Source organism: Trachurus trachurus (assembly GCF_905171665.1).
Source record: "Trachurus trachurus genome assembly, chromosome: 14".
Lineage (NCBI taxonomy): Eukaryota > Metazoa > Chordata > Actinopteri > Carangiformes > Carangidae > Trachurus > Trachurus trachurus.
In genome coordinates, this window is record NC_139903.1 from 15,040,549 (window position 1) to 15,062,795 (window position 22,247).

The 22,247-nt window shown below is 40.0% G+C and overlaps 1 protein-coding gene across 1 annotated transcript in view; it reads left to right on the top strand.

The window, feature by feature from the left end:
• The window catches only part of lrch2 (leucine-rich repeats and calponin homology (CH) domain containing 2), a gene marked incomplete at its 3' end in the record, with an annotated part of 37,690 nt that extends 22,918 nt beyond the window's left edge, over positions 1-14,772 (top strand). The window contains exons 19-21 of the mRNA XM_083986066.1: positions 12,694-12,831; positions 13,031-13,108; positions 14,653-14,772. Of these exons, the coding sequence (XP_083842192.1) occupies positions 12,694-12,831; positions 13,031-13,108; positions 14,653-14,772 (336 nt within the window). The remainder of the gene's footprint in view (positions 1-12,693; positions 12,832-13,030; positions 13,109-14,652) is intronic.
• Between the last annotated feature and the right edge of the window lie 7,475 nt (positions 14,773-22,247).

The following is a 22,247-nucleotide window of genomic DNA, read 5'->3' on the forward strand; positions in this document are numbered from 1 at the left end:
GATTTCAGAGTGTGAGATGCGGTTCCCAACGCTGCAAACACATAGCCGCATTAGTAAGTTTGACTGATTTGTCAAACATCTGCAGAAACTTTCTCAGTGGAAATAAAGGAACCGATCAAGAGTATTGTGACAGCTGCAGGGTTAAAGGTGCATGCTATTTTCCAAACAGAGCCTCTCTGGGTTTATTCCTAAATGGTTTGACTTGTTGCTGCATTTAATTTTCATTCTCTCTCTTCCTGCATTTTCTGTTTCTCTATTGCCCTGTTGAATTAAGACATAAAATGGCAAAAAAAAAAACTAATAAAAAAAATAGTTCCATGTGTCAGTAATAATAACATTTGTGCATTTGAGTAAGTAAACAAAACCCTTTCAACTTACATGTACAGCATATTAAAATCGTGACAGTGTTAGTCCTGATTCTTTGTATTGGAAGCCCAAGAACAAACCAGAGAAGTCTTTCGTACAAAAGTAGTAACGTTTACTCAGGTCACAGATAAAGTACATCAGAGCTCTCGCAGGATCTCGGTCAGGAGTGAGTCTGACAGAGCTCTCACGAGATCTCCATCAGGAGCGAGCCCTGATTTCAGGAAATGGTTCGTATTTATCTTCTTGGGCTGGGCCTGCCCTGTACAGAGGTTGGGTCTCACACGACAGAATATAATTGGCCAGTTACCGGTGATGTGGACAGGCTACTGTCCACGCATGTTCTCAGAATGTGATAAGCAACGTGTGTGTGTGTTGTTGTTGTTCAGGTGTGTATCTAATGCAACAGACAGACTAAGAGAACTCAGCAGTTACATTATGTCCTTGTTTATCAGGCTAGAGTCACACTATCTGGCTTCATGTTCACACACATCAGGTTATGTGCGTTCAAGTACTAAAATAGAATGCATGATATCTCAAAACATACATCACGTCATTCAAGTATAAAAACAAAGTACATAACGTCCCAGAACATATCCAATTGTAACAATCCCCCTTTTGACATGATTTTATTATGTCAATCAAATAGAAGTAGGGACGTTATCCCTGTATTGTATCACATCTACTGGCAGTAGCCATCCCAGCAGGCCCCCAAACTGCAGGTGACCACATTCTTTAAGATGTAACACAACCAGGCAGGATATTTTTTTATGTACTGTATCCCCCTTTTGATATAAATCAGTCATATCAACAATCACCTAAATCAAATATTGTGCTTTAGCAGGTCTTCATTGCAAATAGCAACCCATATGTGAGCGACTATGTGTAAGCTGTTCTTCTTTGCAATTACCAGTAGCAAGCATTTCTTCATTGCACACGCATGTGGAAATATTTAAACAGTCTCATGATTTTTAAGTAAAAACACATTTTTTTCTTTTTAACAAAACACATTAAAAACACCTTCTTTAAAGCCCTAGCAGAACTCTGCACTGAGCATACTAACTAAAAAGAAAAACTATAAGTATCACGCCTCTACGTGTATGCAAGAACTATATGTAAAAAATGTAATAGGCATTAGCAGTTTGTCATGTATAGGGAAAGGGTTCAGGTGTACAAGCAAGGGTCTTCATCATCCTCGGATTTGGGTTCTTCAGTCTCGTCCTCTCCGGGCTCAGAGAGGGAGACCAGCGGCATCACTTCTCCAGGGTGTTGTACTAACTGGTGAGGAGGTGGTGTAGGGAATTTATCATTAATAGCTGTAGTAATACATTTTAGACAGAGGTGCCTGATGTATGGAATGCAGCAACATCCACATAATGTTAACAAGGTCACTGCTGCAATCAGTGAAAGAATTACTGATGAAATCAAAGATTTCCATTTGCCAAACGCTTTGTCTAACCAGTCAGTTAACGGATTCTCTATCCCTGAATGTTCTGCTAACTCTTCAGACATAGATTTGAGGCCAGAAAGGGCTGGAGTTATAGAGCCGTCTGGAGCAGTGTTATTAGGAATGAACACACAACAGCAGGAAAACTGAAAAGAGAGAAACCATTGTCAGTCCATGTGTAGTGCAGGCTGCCAATTTCCATGTCACACTAAATCTTTGTGGCTTTTCAACTTTGTGACCCGTCACGAGAAAACCAGGAGAAAACAAGAAAACAAGTCGGCCCAGCACAATTTTTGTATAATAGTATTGGTGTTTTTAAAACCTTAAACTTTATATTTGAATTTGGGTAGTTTAGAGTAAATCTGCAGCTGGGAGGAGGGGTGATCCCACAGAAAATTAGCATAGGGTACTGGCTTTTCTTTGGCTGAAAAAAGAACAAAAGCATGTGAATAGCCAATCAGCTGCACGTAAAAGGGTCTCACATGGCTACTTAGTATGCAGCCGCTCAGCTTCATGTGTTCTCATCATTGAATGAAGATGGACCAAGAAAAACGCATTGCAGAAGAGCTAAATCGTGGCTATTACAGTGTAAATCTTTGTCAGTACTTCTTCAACAAGACAGATTCTTCTGGTTATGCCGATGTCGATTTCACTTCTGATTCTGAGCCCGAACTAGAAGATGAAACTGAAGAAATCGACGAGAGTGACTGCATTACTTTGGAGAACATCCCTAATCTACAGTTGACTTTAGCCGAAGATGAAGACGGCGAAGAATCCCTCGGCCTTGCAGCGAAGGAGCTGGAGCATAAGATATCAGAAGCTATATCTACTGTAACATTTGAAGGCGACAAAGACAGAGTAATGGAGAAGATCCGTAACTTTGACTGCAAATGCTACGGAAGAAGAAAGGAGAATTCTCTCCTTGGGACACAGTCGTGTAGCCACAAACTTTTTCCAGTTTTCATTAACGTCCAAGTTATCTACGTTATGTAGTGTTCATTCAGAGTCACATACAGGGATTACAAACTGTCTTATTTCTTCATGCTAGACGCCATCTTTTAATAATATTAATAGTAGTATATTGCCTTTCTTGTTTTTCTTTAAAAACAGAATTTCCATTTCAATAAAGTAAATTCTGATCAGTCCACTAAAGTGTTTATGGAAAATAACACTACATGAACATTACCTACATTCATTCCTTTCTCTAGGAACCCCCCAGGGTCCCTAGACCTAGTTTCTTTCCTGCTGGTTAACAGTAGGGGGTTGGACTTAATCTCCTGAGGGGCATTTTGAGTTATTGGCGGATTCTGAAAGTGTAGGTTCTAAGCTTTCTAACGATGTCCAACACATGGAAATCTGAAAATATTTGAAGGAGATGTGGCCATTTGAATGTAGGCATTCCTGAAACTAGTGTAGTGAGAAATCAAGCCTGAAAGATTCTGAACCTACCTGTGGAGCCAGGTAACACATCCTGGTTTTTCCATGACTGGCCTTTGGTTTCATACTTTCAGATGAGATAAGAGGTGAGCACAGAGAAACGTTCCTCTATCACCAGATGGATTATGACGCTCGTGTCCAACTCATCATTCTGAAGTGAGGTTAAATCGGCCGAAATACATTTACACATGAGTGCACGGCAGCGGTTGATGCTGCATAGTGCTGCACAGATGCACAGTGGAGGAAACACATAGTGCGCTTGCATGACACAAACAGTCCTCAATGTGGTTGCACCAAAGGAAAAAAAGCTCCTCTCTTGCCACACCCATGAAAATGACATAAACTGGCTGGTTTGGCTCCAGAGACCATGACCTCCTGCCACCACAAGAGGACAGTAAACTACATGATGGATGCTAATAGGCAATATCAGATACTTTATAAGACAGATCACTGCTTCGCTTGCCCTGATGGCACACCACTGTGCAGCTGAGGTGCAAGAGGTTGAAAACTAGACAGACACCATATTGACAGCGTATAAGCCTGTCTGGAACCTTGTTACTAATCTCACATCTGTTTATAATTGGAGGAGAAGCGGCATGTTTGAAACTGTCAGGTACACCAAAACGATGCGCGCCTGGCTTTATGTCAAAAATGTATACAAAAGGAAATAGAAAAGGAAAGATAAGGGGATAGGGGTTAGGCCATGCTATGTGTTCGGAGACACCAAACAATGCTTTTGTAAATGAGGCATAGGAAGCTGGATCTCACAGAGATTTCAGGGTCATATTTGTAACCAAAATAATGCCACCTACAACCCATGTCACAACCTGTGCAAATAAATGCTGAGTCAGGCAGTGTATGTAAAATATCGTTTCTCCAACCTCAGATGTTCTTGATTTGATCCAATTTTGCATGTTATTTCCCAGGTTCAGGTGCTTTGATACAGCCATGGAACCATGGTGGTCTGAAAGGAAAAAGGGTACAAAGTGGGATGGTGAGAGGGAACAACAAGAGCAACAAACATAGTACATGGTGTGCACCAGGAAAACTTTCCATGCCGGGAACAATAAAGCAGGCATGACCTTTACTTGAAAAACCCATCACTGACTTTTACGAGGTGCTAGGGCACTTTTTTTTAATGGACAGGAAAGTTGAGAGAGAGACATGAAATGGGAGGTGGGGTAGGCTTGGGCGGTATTACGGTAATACCGTATACTGCAGGTGTTTAAAAATAGCAACGGTATCAATTTCAATACCGTCATGAAAAAATGCAATGCACTTATATAGGAGATAAGGATTAAATATTAAATAAAAGTAATTTCATGTCTAAAATTGATTATATGTCCAGTAGAACTTATGTGTGGTTGAATTTTCAGTTAGTTTAATATGTTTTAGCCTACTTTTACCTGCCCGAGCGAGTGCGTGTCATGACTTCCTGTATCTGGCCCTTCAAAATAAAAGCCCTATAGCCTTTCATATACAGTTCGGTCATATTGATTTTGACTTAATTTTGACAAGACAGGGCTCCAAATGTTTTTTTTTTTTCCAGCAACCAATTGACCAATAAGATTTTGGTCTGCTAATGTTTAGCCCTAGTATTCAGTTTCTGAATGGTGAGGACACAAGCCAATGTTTGGTAATGCCACTTACGTCATCATTTTTAATTAGTCACGGTAATACCGTATACCGTGGTAAAATGTGGAGGAAGTTTGACGGTATCAAAATTTGGATACTGCCTAAGCCTAGGTGACACACAGGACAGGTGCGGGACTCGAACTGGGGTCAGACCATAACCTCATCGTATGGGGCAGATGCTCTACCAACTGAGCTAAACACCATCCCTGATAAAGCACTTTTTATGTTGTGTTTCATTTCATTTCTCCGCTCTTCGTTATTGGCTGAAATATGACGTTCATTCTTGACCTTGGAAACAGTTGACTGTTTCAAGACTGAACTTTCAGTCTCAAGAAAACCATTGTTACAGCTGGGCAGAGGGTACATTCACTTCTTGCCCCAGCAAAATATTCAGAACAGGAACTTGTCGATGACATTTGACAGAAGCAGGTGAAGAATCAGAATGTGCAGACCAGAGTTTCACGTTTAGAAAAACATCATGAGGCAAGGCCAATCAGTTCATCAGCTTTATGGAGAAAACAAGAACACATTTTATGGTGCACACAAACAGAGCCACATAGCAGACAACTGACTTCAAAAGAAGTTTTTACAAAATCATATAAAAAGATCTGTGACTGCTGTGAATTCATTGTGCGGAACAACAATAGTTATGTCTACTCAGGCCTGAGGTGAGAGTGTATTATGTCTTACAACGAACGGATCATTGCAACACAAACAGATAAATCAAGATCAACTCATTCGACCATAACCTCTAGGTGCCAAAACATGTTAAGACACATCCATAAAAGACAATTATACTTCCAGATAATAGGTAACAAAACAAAATCCATCCATTGGGTGAGAACTTGGGTGAGAAACAGTGCACATCCTGGGAAGGTGGCCAGGACTTGTATCCAGAGCTGCATTACTTTAAACAGTAGTGACAAATATGAAAATCCCATGACTTATATTTTCGTATAGTGTTATATATTATATTTTAGTAGCAGTGGTGCTAATTTGCAGCCCTTTGTTTTGGGTATGAACAGTCAAATAATGTTTGTCCACATTGATGAAAAAATGTGTCCTGTGTTGTTCGGGCTTAGGGAGAATGTATTTCATTTTAGTTCCCTTCTTTAGTAGTTCATTGAAACCCTTGCCAAGTGGCTTCAGTAAAGAATATTGTGTAGCTCATAGCTTTTCATTCACTCTGTTACCTACAGCAGTTTCAGTCCAGTGTGACATATTGAGTGTGAACGTTGGGTCATAACCTTTGAGAAAAGGGGCTGTGAACCACATCTCACCTTAGCTTCTCTCCTTATCATTCAGAAAACTCCACTCTTATCATGGCTGCTGCTTAGAGTCATTTCACTCAGTTAAAGCTATAGTTTACGATTTGAAAGATTGATCAATATTATTAACGTCATTTAGATGGTGGTTATGGCCCTATAGTACGACCTACACAATGAGAAGAGCAAAAGAAACAAAGAAAAAGCGGCTGCAGGCCTGCAGAGAAATTGACCAATAGGACCAATGCGGTCCGCCAGTTGTCGCCGCCGCCGCCATTACTGGTACAGTACTGGTGCTGTTGCCCGGCGGTGTCCGGTGCCAAGCAAAGCTCCAGAGCTCAAGGGAGGCTGGTTGGCTGCGCGGCCCAGCACAGGGCGCTGGTGTGTGGGTGAGAGGAACAGGTAGACTCGGGCTCTGGAGCTCAGCGGGGCCGCAGTGTGCAGCAGTTTCACCGGCGCGACCCCGTTCAGGCCGCAGCGGCGGCACCATTCATCCTATTATCCATTTTTCTACCACTTCAGTGAGTATAGAAACATTATTTTAAGGTCGAAAACAACGTTGTGGAGCTCAAAAAGACAGAGAGGAAGGGGAGATGCGACAAAACGAAAGTAAACATCGGGTCATCATTTGACCGATGGAGAGAAAGCTCCGCCAAGATATGAGCCTGAGTAGCGATGCTGATACAGCTGAGTTTATATTGAACAGGTCATCTTTGGTTTTTATTGTGGAAGTTGTGACTTGTGTGAATCCGACTTTGTTACTCCGCATTCAAAGCTGGCGCCATGTTTGGTTTCTGCTGGCAGGCTTGTTGCTCTGCTGTGCAGGAAGGGGTGTGTCGTTAGGAGGCTCCGAGGGGAGGACAAGTGGACCTTGTTGAACTGGTGCAAAATTATTGAACTACTCAGGGTTTTAAAGTTTAAAGAATCATTAGAAATCTACCACATTAACTGAACCACTAGTTGTTTTTACTTTGACAGTGTTGGGCCATTAGTTCAATAGTATCTTCAATTTAACTAATATTCCACCTGTAGCAGAATTTTAAATCCCCAAATCAGATCGTATTAAGTAGCACTTCATACAATAATAATACAGTTAATCTGCCCCTGGGGTGATTTGTATCTCCAGTCTAAGGGAACACCAGGTAGTAAATACCAGACCTGTGACTCAGAAACACACATCCTCCAGTTGTATTGGAAGCACCTCACTTTTATTTCAAAGAGCAAAACTCCATGGAAAATGAAAAACATAATATTAAACAGGATTATTATCGGTCACCGTTTATATGATCGGGTAAACAACTTTCCTCTCTGTATTTACTCTAGTGACATTATTTTGTAAACATGCCAAAATATGATTCACGTATACAGTGCAGTGCAGGCCTGGATAATCTCCTGGGCTCAGCAGCATCTCACAACCACGTTCACTTTCTGCCTCACTGGGCTCTTGCATTTGTGCTCATAGCTTCTTCTAGATACAAAGTCTCAGTTGCGCTTGAGTCTGTTTCCTGGTTTGTGGAGGAGACAGAGAGGAGACGTAACTTAAGTACACTAATACTTAGTATTCAGTAAAAACAAATAAATCAACCACATTTTTGTCGACTTTTCTAAGGCTTTTGATACAGTCAATCATTACTCCTGCGTACACTTTGTATTGGTACGGATAATACAGCCTGTAAATTCTTCCAAAGCTATCTTGATGGGAGACACCAGTGTGTAAAGGCAGGGAATGTTAAATCTAACGCACTACCAATTTTTAAAGGGGTACCTCAGGGATCAATTTTGGGACCAATCCTCTTCAGTTTGTACATAAATGATCTTACTTTTGCATTGTATAAAGTTATCAGTGCTTTAAGTGCGCTCTGCTGCTCCTCTCTGTCTCTCACTGAGGGGCGAGGCTGCCCCGCACTGCGTGCTCTCTCCATGCATCCATGTCTCTCTCACATGCACATAACAGAGTGCACGCCGCTGCCTCGTCATAGTATAACTCCATGTGCTGCAGATGAGACGTGAATGTGGAGCGACTAAAACCTTTGTGAGTTATAAAGCCATACATGACTTCCCAGTGGTAGCCTATCAACAAGTAATCTACTACTGAGTCATATTTCCGAAAATGCTTGTTTGGCTAACACTTCTCGTTAACAAAAGCTCACTAAAATGAAAGCTCTTATTGAGAAACATTGTGAATCTGTTGCAGTCAGCTTGTTCAGAACAAGCTAATGACAGCTGTCTGTGGAGGCTGTTTATCTGACCACAAATACACACCTATAGCTGAGACAAACCAGCCCCAAACCCCTGTCTAACATTAGGCTACCTGAATGTAGTGAATCACAGCAGCATCAGGAGGAATCGCTCATTCAGCTTGATTTTAGTGAAAATGTTTATTTGTTTCCAGATATTGAGTTTATTGTGACTTAACTGTTGTAAACGTTGCTGTTCCTACTGTAGAAACAGTTACAGTAGCAGTGAATATTAGTTTCTATGAGAAATTTGAGAAATTATTAAAAGAATGTAATTTCAACAAATAAGTAATTATTATGGGAGATTTTAACATCAACTGGGGGGAAAAATCCTCTAGAAAGAACCTCAAACAGATAACTGACTAATTTGACCTCATGCAACTGATTAATGGGCCCACAAGAATAACTAATTCCACTAGTACTCAAATTGATTTAATATTTAGTAACAGACCTGAGAGAATTTTAAAATCCTATAATATGGTAACTGGTCTCTCTGACCACAATTTGACACTGGTAGCCAGAAAACTAAGCAATAAGCGGTTTAGCCCTAGGGCCAAGGAATATGAATATATAACAGGAGAACTTTAAAAGTGCTGTTCAATAGATTGAGTGGGGTGATCTACTGTTGGGCATAGACCATGAAGAAGATACTCAAATATTCTCAAAAAAACTAGAGAGCATTATTAAAGATTTTAACTGCAAATTTAGGTGCAAAAATAACAAAAACACTGTCCCTTGGATAAATGCAGATATTTTAAAACTAATGAAAGAACGGGATCTTGTTCTAAAAACCGCAATAAAAACTAAGTTGAGTCATGACAGACAACACTTTGCTAGTTTAAGGAACAAAGTGGTAAAGAAACTAAGAAAAGCAAAGGCAGATTTTTTCTTGACCATAATAGAAAAGGCAAGAGGTAACTCTAAAATGATCTGGAACCAGCTAAAAAAAATTAACAGGGCCTCAAAATAAAGAGAGGAAACAGCTTGAACTTAAAATAAATGGAATGCTCAGAAACGATCGTGTAGAAGTAGCGGAAGCTTTTAACCACCACTTTATTGATTCTGTGGCCACTATTGCACAGTGTTTTTCACCTGAGTACACTAATGTTTGTCCAGTTAATACAATGGAACCTGCTTTCAGCATAAGAAATGTCACTGAATCAGAGGTTGCCAGAATGATTTGATCTCTGAATCCATCTAGAGCAAAAGATATATTTGGTATGGATGCAGTTATGCTCAAAGAGCTCAGTACAACACTGACTAATCCTATCACCAAAATTATTAACCTCTCGATTTCTCATGGATTGTTTCTGAGTGTTTGGAAGTCAGCTGTTGTTGTCCCAATATTTAAATGTGGAGATCCTGTTTCAACCTGCAATTACAGACCTATCAGTATTCTACCTACAGTGTCAAAGGCTGCAGAGAAAGTAGTAGCTGAACAAATCACCTGCCATCTAAACAATAGCTCCTTTACTCTGCACCCAATGCAATTCGGCTTCAGAGCTAACTGTTCAACTGCCAACTGTTTTTTAATAGAAAAAAATCAAATCTCTGTTGGATAAAGGTATTTGATACTGTTAATCATATAATTCTCATGTCAAAATTAGCTAGTTTTAATTTCTGATAGAATCATATTTGTCAACTCGATCTCAGTCTGTTCAGGTACAGAATCATAAATCAGCTGCCCTTCGTCTGTCCACAGGAGTCCCACAAGGATCCATATTGGGCCCTTTGCTATTTACATTATATATCAATGACTTACCATATGTATGTCCTGACACCAACATCCAAATGTATGCCGATGACACGGTAATTTATGTACATGGTAGCAGCATGACACAGGTTGCTGATAAACTCACAAACTCCATGACTCATGTAACAGCGTGGTTAAAGCAATGCTGTTTGCAGCTGAATGTGTCTAAAACAGTATGTATGTTTTTTACTAAGAAGAACAGTCCTAGTGTCAAGCCGGATATCTTTGTTTCAGGGGAGAGGCTACAGGTCGTATCTGAATACAAGTATCTTGGTGTTTTGGTTGACTCTAAACTTTATTTTAAGGCTCAGGTGAAAAAGGTCTGTAGCTGGGTCAAATTCAATCTCTCAAACTTTAGGTTCATTCGAGATTATATGACAACACAGGCGGCTAAGATGTATATGCATTCCATGTTTTTTTCCCATATCATCTACTGTTTAACTACCTGGTCACAGGCTAGTAACACTTCTCTAAAACCAATAGAATCTTTGTATAAACGAACAGTTAAAATCCTTGACAAGAAACCGGTACATTCTCATCATTGTCCAATATTAAGAATCTGTTGAGTTGGGACAATTTGATTAAATATGTAAATGCCTGTCTTATGCACAAGATTATATATGGTTCCACCACGCCTCCGCTCAGACAGTTCGTCAACATAAGAACAACTGCATATGGGTTCACAAGAGGTGCAGCAAGAGGAGACTGTATTATTCCATTTAGGAAAAGTTCGTTTAGTCAGTCTGCATTCTCTGTTAGAGCTGCACTAGAGTGGAATTCCATCCCATCTACTATTAGAGACTTGAATACTTACAACTTATTCAGAGCTCATTTGAAGAGATGGTTGATTGGTGCTCAGCTCTGTCAGCACTAGTTCTTTTACACCTTCCTTCCTCTCTCTCCGGTCCGTCTGTGCTGAACCTGTAGCCATCTTGTTGTTGTCTGTCTGCCTGTGTCAGCATGCATGTCTTTTTGTGGTCTCGTTTTTACTGTGTATGCATGCAATTTGTGTCTGTGCTTCTGCTTTGCATGCTGTGGTGTGATGTGTCTTTGCTGCATGTTTTGGGGATGTATTGAATTATGTTTTCTGATTGATGTTATATGTTCTTATGTTATGTTGTATGTTCTTTTGTCAAGTTGTTAATTGCTGCATGTTTGTAGATTGCCTTGGCTAATAACTTTGTAATTTTAATCATATTCATATTCTGTTTTTAGGGTGACTTTTTAACATCCGTCTGGGGACTACAGATGAAAAATAGCCTCTTGGCTAATTATGGCGCATTTACAGTGATGTTATTAATGTGCACTGTCCCTGTTTTCAAATAAACGTATTATTAATAAACTCATGTTGGCAATAATTTATTGATAGAGACACTTTTATGAAGTGGCTAAACTTCAAATAACAAACACTGATTCATTTATCTTCATAGATTATTCACTTGAACGTTTTTTAAAGGGACAACGAGGAGTTTCTATTTGGTTATAAAAAAGTCTCACGTTAATGTGGATGAATCTACGCTGCCCACACTTGTTAATGGGCCCATTTTCGATAAATATATCGTTTTGTCTCTATCGTTATTTTGTTATTATTAGTGGTGGCGGAAATGCTGGTCGAGCCGACCAGCATTTCTTTTCTTTCGGTTTCGTGGCGAGTCATGAGAATAACGCTGCCGAATTGCCGTTTATGGTCGGAACTACGACGGTATGTGATCGTCTTCGAACCTCTGACTTTAATTCTTGATGAATGAAAACAAGAGTCCGTCTTGCGCCGGTCAAATAATTTCACGGTGTGCGCGGAGGCTCATAAATGTAGTGTGAAAACGCTTCGCTTTTCCAAAACTCCTCGTTGTCCCTTTAAAATCAGCATCATGGGGCGTCGCGTGGCGTAGTGGTTAGAGTGAGCGCCCCATGTATAGAGGCACAGTCCTCGCTGCAGTCGGCCCTGGTTCGAGTCCCGCGTCGGGCGCCATTTGCTGCATGTCATTCCCCCTCTCTCTGCCTCCCCGTTTCCTGTCTGTCTCAACTGTACTATCTATAAAGGCATAAATGCCCAAAAAAAAATCAGCATCATATTTGAATATACAGTAGCTTATCACTTAATGATGTGCTGGTATCGACCGCCCACCGCCTAATTTACCAGCCAACAGCTGAAAAGGGGAGTACCGGCACATATTTTTTTCCCACTTAAAGCATTGACTGTTATTACCGCTTTTATGCTGATGATACTATTATCTATTGTATTGCTGATTCTGTACAATTAGCCACTGACATACTGCAGGCTGCATTTAACAACTTTCAAACTGTTGAAGTTTGATATTTTCAAATTCTAAACCTGTTATTGATAATGTCATGATTCCCGTATTGATAGGGTGTTGGAGTACAAATACTGGGTATCTGAATAGTCCATAAATTCTCTTTTAAGCATCATATTAACAATCTTGCCTGCAAGCTGCATCAGATGGTTGGCTTCTTGTACAGAAATAAATCTTGTTTAATAAATTAAATTGACATTTTCAGTGTAGTGATATAATGAGATCATTGTTTATGTGTTTGCAGAACATTGAGTCCAGACTGAAGGTGCTGCTCCCAGACGATGTTGGTGCTGCTCTAATGGATGGAGTCGTCCTTTGCCATTTAGCCAATCACATTTGTCCTCGGTCTGTTGCCAGCATCCATGTGCCGTCGCCTGCAGTGGTAAGCACAATGTAATTGATGTCAAGGTGCCACAGACATAAAAAATAAAAAAATATCAAGAGGGTTAAATTACTCATTGCCCTTTAACCACAGTATATGTCAATACATGTATTGCCACCTACATGACCTTTTAGCTCCATGTCTGGTGTCTGTTTGTCCCGCGTTTAATTGCTAACATGACTGATCTTCTGGCCCCCAGCCAAAGCTTAGCATGGCTAAATGTCGTAGGAATGTGGAGAACTTCTTGGATGCCTGTAAGAAGATGGGTGTCCCACAGGTAATCAGTAAATCATCATCAATTATCATTGCCAGTCATGGATTACAAACTGTCAAAACTGTTTGGTTTTATTGCTTTCTGCTCTTTTGTGATCAACCATTGGTGCATAAATCCTCATGTAAGGACTTGGTTTCCCCACATGTTAAGTCATGCACACTCACTGGGCTGGTTTACAGCTTGACATAGCCGACTTTCCTCACTTATGGAAAGTTTCTCCAATAGATACGATTAAGATAAAAAAATACTTTATTCACCCTTTGCAGGAAATTATGTTGTTACATCAGTAGCACACAACACACACAAACAAAGATTTATTGCATGTGGAAGACCTCTAAAAGAGAAGGATATGAAAAATAAATAAAGAGATAAATAAGTGAAAATAATAGACAGAAAGAATGAAATAAAATAATATCATTATTATTAAAGCTTTTTTCATTGTTCAGGTTTGTTTGCTTAGCTTCATTAGCCTACATGATGAATAGTCTCCTCTGATACTTAAAGGGATAGTTCACCCAAAATTCAAATTTCACTCATTATCTACTCACCCTCATGCCGACTAAGGGCTGGAAGAAAGTCCTCCGTGCCTTCTCGGAGTTACAGCAGGGCTCCGTGCAGCAGTATTTGTCCATATAATGGTTTTGAATGGTGCTCACTTTTCTTCGTCCAAAAAGACACACCAAAAAACATCAAAATACCTCCATAGTGCTCGTCTGTAATGTCCCTCTTGTATTGAAGCCCCGACATGAGAAATTGTTCAGAAAAAAATTAAATAAGTCTATATTTTAAGCTTGTTTGTAGTGGAAGCTCCCAGTGTCTCAGTTCACTGCTTTGCCCGTGTCAGTGCAAATTGCGCGAGATTGTGTCTTTTTGGACGAAGAAAAGTGACCATCATATGGACATGCAGTGCTGCACGGAGCCCCCCTGTAACTCCGAGAAGGCACAGATGGCTCTGAAACTTCTCCCAGCCCTTAGTCGACATGAGGGTGAGTAGATAATGAGTGAAATTTGAGTTTTGGGTGAACTATCCCTTTAAAAATCTGAATGTAGCAACCAGGTTTTTTTGACGTGTCTTGAATTGATGCATCAGAAAATGACCAGTTAAGATGAGATGATGTCATCTGTTTTTTGTTATCCTTATTGAACAGTGATTGTTTTACAACCGGGGCTTCAGTTTTGTGTAAGATGAAATTATTACTTCTTTTTGCTCCATAGTTTAGATATAAATATCGAGTGAGCCGTCACTGACATTTCTGCACTCAGGTAACAATAACCTGTCATCAATCAAGGATTAGGAATGTTTTCATTAAATATGAGATAAAGATCATAAACAGGTTCTAGGAAATTAATATCTCAAAACAAAAACCACATGAAACAAAAACTGTGCAGTCGGTTGATGATAATTAGAAGTGAGTGAGAAAATGTGGGTGTACCAACCAACCTGTGTCGACCTTCTGACTAAAGATAGATAGATAGATAGATAGATAGAATCTTTATTGTGTGCCCCAAACGGTAGCAGAAATTTGACGTCTCTCTCTCTAACTCAGGACAAGCTGTGTCTTCCCCATCACATCCTAGAAGAGCGCGGCCTGGTCAAGGTGGGTGTGACGGTCCAGGCTCTGCTGGACCTGCCTCCTCTGAAGCCCACGCAACTGTCCGCTGTTTGACACGAGCCTGAATGTCGCGTCCAACTTACCGTCATCCAGCCAAACCCAGTCCCCAGCCCAAAACCTGCACCATTTCGCCAGGGACCAGAGAGCCCCGACCCCCCTCCCTCCCCATCGGGGTGAGGACCTAGTGGGCGGGGATTTTTTGGGAGTCTGCTTCTGCCTGACTGAGAGAGGAGACAGGAGGCTGAGACACCTCTGTCTCCCCATATGATGTCAGCTTCCACTTCCCACCTCCTGTCCATCACATTTTCATTAGTATCCTGTTCTAGTTACCGGGGACAACCCGTATGTGTGTGTGGACTTGAAATGTGACAGTGTGTTTTCTGAGCTGCACAGTTTGGACTCGCTGGGGAGATACAGACAAGATAAGACAAGACAAAGGGTCCATAGGAAGACCTGCATCCCTCTCAACATGCTCAGTGATTATTGAGCCTGCAAGTGCCAGTGTCGACAACCTTTCCATGCAGGTGTTGAGCACATCGGCGGCGAGGAGATGACAGACATGTAACTCACTCTTTCACTAAAGAGACCTAAGCTGCACGCCGGCCTCTGAACCCCAAACCACAGACTGACCTCAAGCGGTTCTTCAACTCTTGAGTTATTCTTTCTTTTCTTTTTGTGCAACTTATTTTTACCATGGGAATTTATTTTTTGAATTTATTACTGTTCTGTTTTTTTTTTATTACTGTTCTGTTTTGTAATCTTTCGCATAATTTCAGTAGCCAAGCCTGACTCATGAGCGGTATTGATCTGTTTGCCATTGTTTTATTTGAGGAATCACCATTCCTCTGAGAAGAAACTAATTACAGATGTGGTTGGTCATGCTGCAGTAGTAAATTCTGCCCGTTGCCAAACACAGGTGTGGTTTTGACATCTTGAAACTGCTGTACAGGTAAGTTGAAAATCGTTCTCAACTCATTCTTGCATGCACCAGGAGCTGTGAAAGTTGGCCACTGTGAGGACATTACACTCCTGTTTTGTAGCGTTTTTCCAGTGCATGGGCACATGAAAAACAAACTGTGTTCCAACTTTTCTAAAGGTTTTATACTTTCTTCCCAGTCATTGCCAACTATTGCTTGTCATGCAGTCTAAGTCTGGAGCAGAGCATGGGTTTGCCACGTTATACACAGAGCAGCTCGGGTTTTATTACTTTGCATATCCTCAGATGAAACCTGTTTATATTGTATGTGTTGTGAGTGGAGGGGTCTGAGTGATTGTTATCGCTCCTGCAAACTGCCAGGCCACCCTGCTGTACGTATGTGGTTTCTGATACAGTTCATTATTTCAGGGAAATCAAATTATTTATGTATTTATTGACTTGTTTTATATTTATATGTTGTTGCATTATGTGTCTTGACCCGGACTAACTGTTCAGGTGTGGCTAAACAACTAGTTCTCTTTTTTTTTTTCCTGTGTGTTGGTTTTCAGATTAAGTAACTCCTGTGTCTGTGAGAATGGCTTAGTGTGGACAAAAGGTTAAACATAAAACAAATATTTTCACATCATTTGTCAATACACCTGTGTCAGTGTTACAGCATGTAACTTAATGGATTGGTTGGCACCTGAGTTTGCATTCCCACACAATTTAACAGGGTGTGTGTATCTGTGTGTCAGTCATAATCCATTTTTCACATGGCTACACAGGCTACTGAATTTGGAAAATGCACCTTTGAAGAGCAGCTGAGGTTTTAATGACTTGTATTGAGATTTTGTTGATAACACATTAAATTGACATCAGTTAAATTAATTAATTAATTATACAACTATGGCACCAGCTCTGTTAGTGCAACTGTCTAGTGAGGATACAAAAGCTTTCTTGTGTCACCATGTTCAACAGCCTTGTAACATCTAAAAAGATGACATGTTGTGCCTTAAAGTTGGGGTGTTTTCAATTATGTCATTAGTTTATTAAATTAAGCTGTATTTTTCTCAGTTGTTAATCCATGATGTATTATTTATTACACATTAGCAGCTGCTCTGCTGTAACTTGTATGAGCCATTGTCCAACATCCTGCTGTTAATACTGTTCATGAGAACCTCTGCTTCCTCTGAATGGGTTGTATTACCTGACTTTGTGCCATCTTATTCCAAAGAACCAATTAGAAGAACAGAGAACACAGGGCTTCCAGATGTTCAGGCTCAGCTGTAAAAAAAAAAAAATAGCCTCATCCCTGAGTGTGTTGTCTGATGCTGCATACAGGTCATCGTATCAAACAAGCATCTTATACACAATATCTAATGATGCTATAAAATGCATCATGTGTGACAGTGCATCTTGACGGCATCTTATAATCACAATAATTTATCTCCGTGTGAAATGTTCATCTATTATGAAACACTATCAATTTGAAACATAAACCCCTAAAGTGTAGCACACAGCACTGTTAGCATTACAGAAGCTCGCTGGCTGCATGTGAACAACAAGAGTCACAGTCACAGTGGCGTTATCGCTGACGGCAGTAATGTCTAAAATTAAAGTTCAGAGACAATGATGCGTAACCTATCTCTGCTTTTGTGATGAACTGTTGAAAAAAAAAGAAAAGAAAAGAAAAGATATTTACTGCCATAAATGGATTATTATGATTGAAAGGCTGGAAAGAAACATGTCCAAGCTTTCATTGGATTGTGAGTGAGTTAAGACATGAAAGAAAGAAAGAAAGAAAGAAAGAAAGAAAGAAAGAAAGAAAGAAAGAAAGAAAGAAAGAAAGAAAGAAAGAAAGACCTGATGAGAACACAGACATTATTGCTTGTGTTGTTGTGGTGAATCATGTTTAATTAAGGTGATCTAACTACTCATAGAAAAAGTAGCAGGTTTAATCCCTGATGAAGAGAAGAAAAGAAGTTGAGCAACGTGAACCAGTGTTTTACTTTACCGAACATTATATTGACTGTGAAAAAGGTGACATTTATAGACCGGTAGATGTTGTTAATATGACTCACATCGGTTTTTTTTCCTAAACAATTTTCTTATTTGTTTTTCACATCCATGGCAACTGGCAACAGATGCAGATGTATTTAATTGTCGACTCTGGCTCTGTTTCCAATTTCAATTTCCAATTTGACTGACTGCCTTCAAAGTTAATTAATTCTCGCACAAGCTGGTACACGCAGGCTGGGACTTTAATTAATGAGAAATGTTTTTGTTGGACACCTTTTAAAAAATAAGTTCAATGCAGCAAAAGTGCGAATGTCTGTGCGTGCCAACACGTAAACATGATGTGCGTGTCTTTCTTCCATTGCCCGTCAAGTTGTGTACCCTATTAAGTTACAAGGTGACATGAGTCAGTCTGTTAGCTGAGGAGAAAACACCGGCTGTGTTCCCTGTTGTTGTGATCGTTTGTTTTTTTGTGTGTATGTCAATCAAACCTTTGCCTTACTCACGTTTCACCTGCTAACAGTCCTGTGCGTCACACTGTCCTGTTATCCATCTTTTAGACTAAACAAATTTAACAAAACAAAAATTCAATAGCAGCTTCTGGGGAAGCGTTACCATGACAACAGTTTGCAGGCAGACACCTGCTGATTCACCTCCTAAAGTTTGATAGTCACAGACAGTTACGCGCACGTCCACATGCAAAGACACATGACACTTACCCGGGTACAACTTGTGTTTGTGCATCGATTTACAGCCAACATTTTACATCTCACAGACTGTTTGTGTTTCTATGCCACAATTTAGTTACATTAAAACATTATCATTCCTCCGGTTTATACTGGCTATGGGTACATAGTGGCACCAATTGGCTCTGAAGTTCAGCCAAAGCTAACATACGGCTGGGTATTCACATTATTTTCTGTTATCTCTGTTTGTGATCACTGAGTTGTGGCTGCTACCAACTCTCACTTGTCAACACTCAGATAAACTTTGCCTGAACTTAAGGTGGTATTTTCCAAAAGGACAAGCTAGTTTTTTCCACTTACCTTTCAAAGGTTGTTTAACCTTCTTGAGGGCATCCAATAGGCTTTATGCCAAGCCCCACTACTTCCTGAACTTAAAAGGATAGTTCACCCAAAATTCAAATTTCACTCATTATCTACTCACCCTCATGTCGACTAAGGGCTGGGAGAATTTTCAGAGTCCTCCGTGCCTTCTCTGAGTTACGGCGGGGTCCGCGCAGCAGTATTTGTCCATATAATGGTTTTGAATGGTGCTCACACACCAAAAAACATCCAAATACCTCCATAGTGCTCGTCTGTAATGTCCCTCTTGTATTGAAGCCCCGACATGAGAAATTGTTCCGTAAAAAATGTTATAAGTCTATGTTTTAAGCTTATTTGTAGCGGAAGCTCCCAGTGTCTCAGTTCACTGCTCTTCCTGTGTCAGTGCAAATCTCGCGTGATTTGCACTGACACAGGAAGCAACATAAGGTACAATTTCTCATGTCAGGGCTTCAATACAAGAGGGACGTTACAGACGAGCAGTATGGAGGTATTTGGATGTTTTTTGGTGTGTCTTTTTGGACGAAGAAAAGTGATCACCATTCACAACCATTATATGGACAAATATTGCAGCTCATCCCACACACAGGCCTACCAGCCTACAAAAGAGACAGGCTCTCAGTCCCTCTGCTTGACGCCCTGAACAAGGTTAAAGACCCGAAACGTTGGCCTTTTAATATACAAAATATTGCAAGAAAGGGATTTCTTCAGGGTCACTTTAATAGTCTGGATGTGGAGACCACACAGATGAGCGTGTGGGTGTCGTTTTTAAGACTGACTTGGAACAGCTGTGAACCTTTTCACATGTGTCTCTGCTTGGAGCATGTGTCAGCATGTAGAACATCTGTGATCAAAAGATGTCGCCGACTGTCTTTTTATATGTTAATTTGTGTTGTCATTGTGTTTTCAATTCAAGAACAGTTCTGTCCCATTCTTGTTTCTGTTCTTTTGTACAGATTTTGAAAAACTCGAGGGTTTTGCCAGAGGGTGTTTTATGAGTGATCTCAGAGTGAAGCCAATGTACAGAGTGTTTTTGGTCCTGCTGTTACGTGACACTCCCTTTACAGCACACTTGCAACAAACAATTAATTCAGCAATATTTGCAGCATGGAGTCAAACTGGCAAATCCCTACAGATATCGATGCTGATCTATGTTTTGCGATGTGTACGTGAGCAATCGCTACAACTGCTTCCGTGCCTGTGACTGACCCATGTGCCACGGAATTTTGCTTGTTATGATTTCACACCTCTCATCTCATCCAAAGAAGAGTGAAACTGAATACTACACTGCCGAGAACATTTAAAACTCATGTATACAAGCTTTTTGTATTTTAAAAACAAGTCAAATGCATGCAAGAATACTGAATGAATCCTGTACATATCATCTGTATAAATTCCAGGGTTTTCTTAAAAAAAGAACGTGGTCAATATAGAATAAAGTCAAATTCTTTGCAGCTGGATCCATCTTGTTGTTATTAAATGCATCACAGACTGTAACAAATTTATCGAGTCGACTATCTCACTTTACACAGTTTTACTGTGGGAACTGTCAAGTAGATAATACTGTAAATGGTGACTAACATGGAACTGGTTTCTTCAGAAATTTTAGGTAATTTAGGGAATTTACTGAGTAAGGCAGAAAGGATGATGATTATCAAGTCATCCAAAATCATTTGGGAACTGTTTTTGCATATCTGTACCAGTACCAGTCTGCACCAGTCTCTCCACCAGATCTGTTTTATATGTTCCAGTGAAACCTCTTTGTTCTGTTTCTGCTTCTCTCTGCATCTTGTGATTCAATCTGTTTCAACCATGTTTTTGTTTTTTTTGTCATCGAAGAATTACAAATTTTTTGGCCTATTGTTTCTCATTGTTTAGCAATTGATTTGATGATGAGATCAGCACATCTGCATGCCTCTGTCGTTTTCAGTGCCATTTCGACATGAGAAGAAGAATTTATTGGAACTGTTAGGGCTGAAAAATGAATCCAATACAATCATATTTTCAAGGCATTTCATGGCCAGACTTGTATTTATAGGTTCAGCAACTGTGAGGCGGTATTAATGAAGTTCGGAGAAAACATACAATTCTCCTCAGTGAGCAGTGAACACACAAGCACACGCATGCAAGTTCTTCCTTGGAAAAGGAGGCAGATTTTGGCACAATGCCCTGAATAAGTCTGTGTTCTATTGTCTGTCTTTTTGGTTTTCTTTATCACACACACACACACACACGCTCCCCTTACAACGAGCCTCTGTCTCTCCACCTGCTTTTTCTGCTCAGTGTGTCATAATCTGTCTATGTTGTTCTTCAGCCCCGCACCCAACCCCTACACCTCATCATCCTGATCCTTTGGGCCTCTATGTTTTTCCTCTATGGAGTACATGCTTCATGTTTCCGGTGTCAGAGCTTCCCCTCCTGAACCATGTCCTTCCTCTCAAGATGTTCCCTGACTCTGACTGAGTGTAATGTACCTCTCTGATAACCATAATATGCACTTTCATGACATCACGTTAAGGAGTAACAGGATTTGCAAAAATGCCAGTAAAGTATGCCAGGCCTCTTGATCTGTCTCTAGAAAGCAGTATCATCTACCAAAAATGCAATTGAATGGGTTCTTGCATAATAAATTAGGTAAAGTTCAAGCTCCTCTTTGTGATCTCTACTTACGGAGCTGGTCCTTATTTATTTTTATGAGATTTATAACTGTACAAAGGGAAGAATTATTCAACCCAGCTTTAAAGAAGGATTTGGTGAGGTATGTTTTTGAAGTAGACAACTCAATCAGGGTAAAAAACAGAACACATTGTTTTTGTTGGCAATCTAAACCAATCACAATCTTTCAGTCTTATGGGCATCAGTTTTGTTTGAACCCCAACTTACCCATATCCTAAAAATGTATTTTAATATTATTAAACCAAATCCATATTGCGTTTGTTATTGGTTTAGGATTTGACGTACAACTAACTTTTATGTCTATCTATTCTCAACTACATCACCACAGTGTACTTTATATATCACCATGGAAATCAGAATTTGGGTAGAAATTGCTCATCCTCACACTGAGCCTGTTGCAACATGATAATTTCGTCTATATCAGATGCTCTGATTTTGCATGGTTGATTTAACCTGGCTGTTACAGCCGAACTCCAAACCACAAGTTTATCCAAACAGATTTTTTAATCCTTAAAACATGATTATGGTGAGTCCACAGTGTGCAGATTCATGACCACACTTGTTATTTGGCTTTTGTTGCTTTCTGGTGTAAGACAAAGTCTCAGTCACAGATTGTTTCTGTCATTTAAACATAAACCTGTTAGAAATATCAAATCATACAAGAACATTTTTTTCTTTTATATTTTACTAAATCATGCATGAAACCAAATCTTTGGAGTTACAGATAGTTCAAATAGTTCTGAAAATGGATTAAAGTTACAGTAATATCTCACACCAGCTGAAAAGCTTTGTTTCATTGACCTCTTCTGGGAAAAAAAAACTTTAGATCTGTATCTCTCTGCCCCTGAGAAACTAGG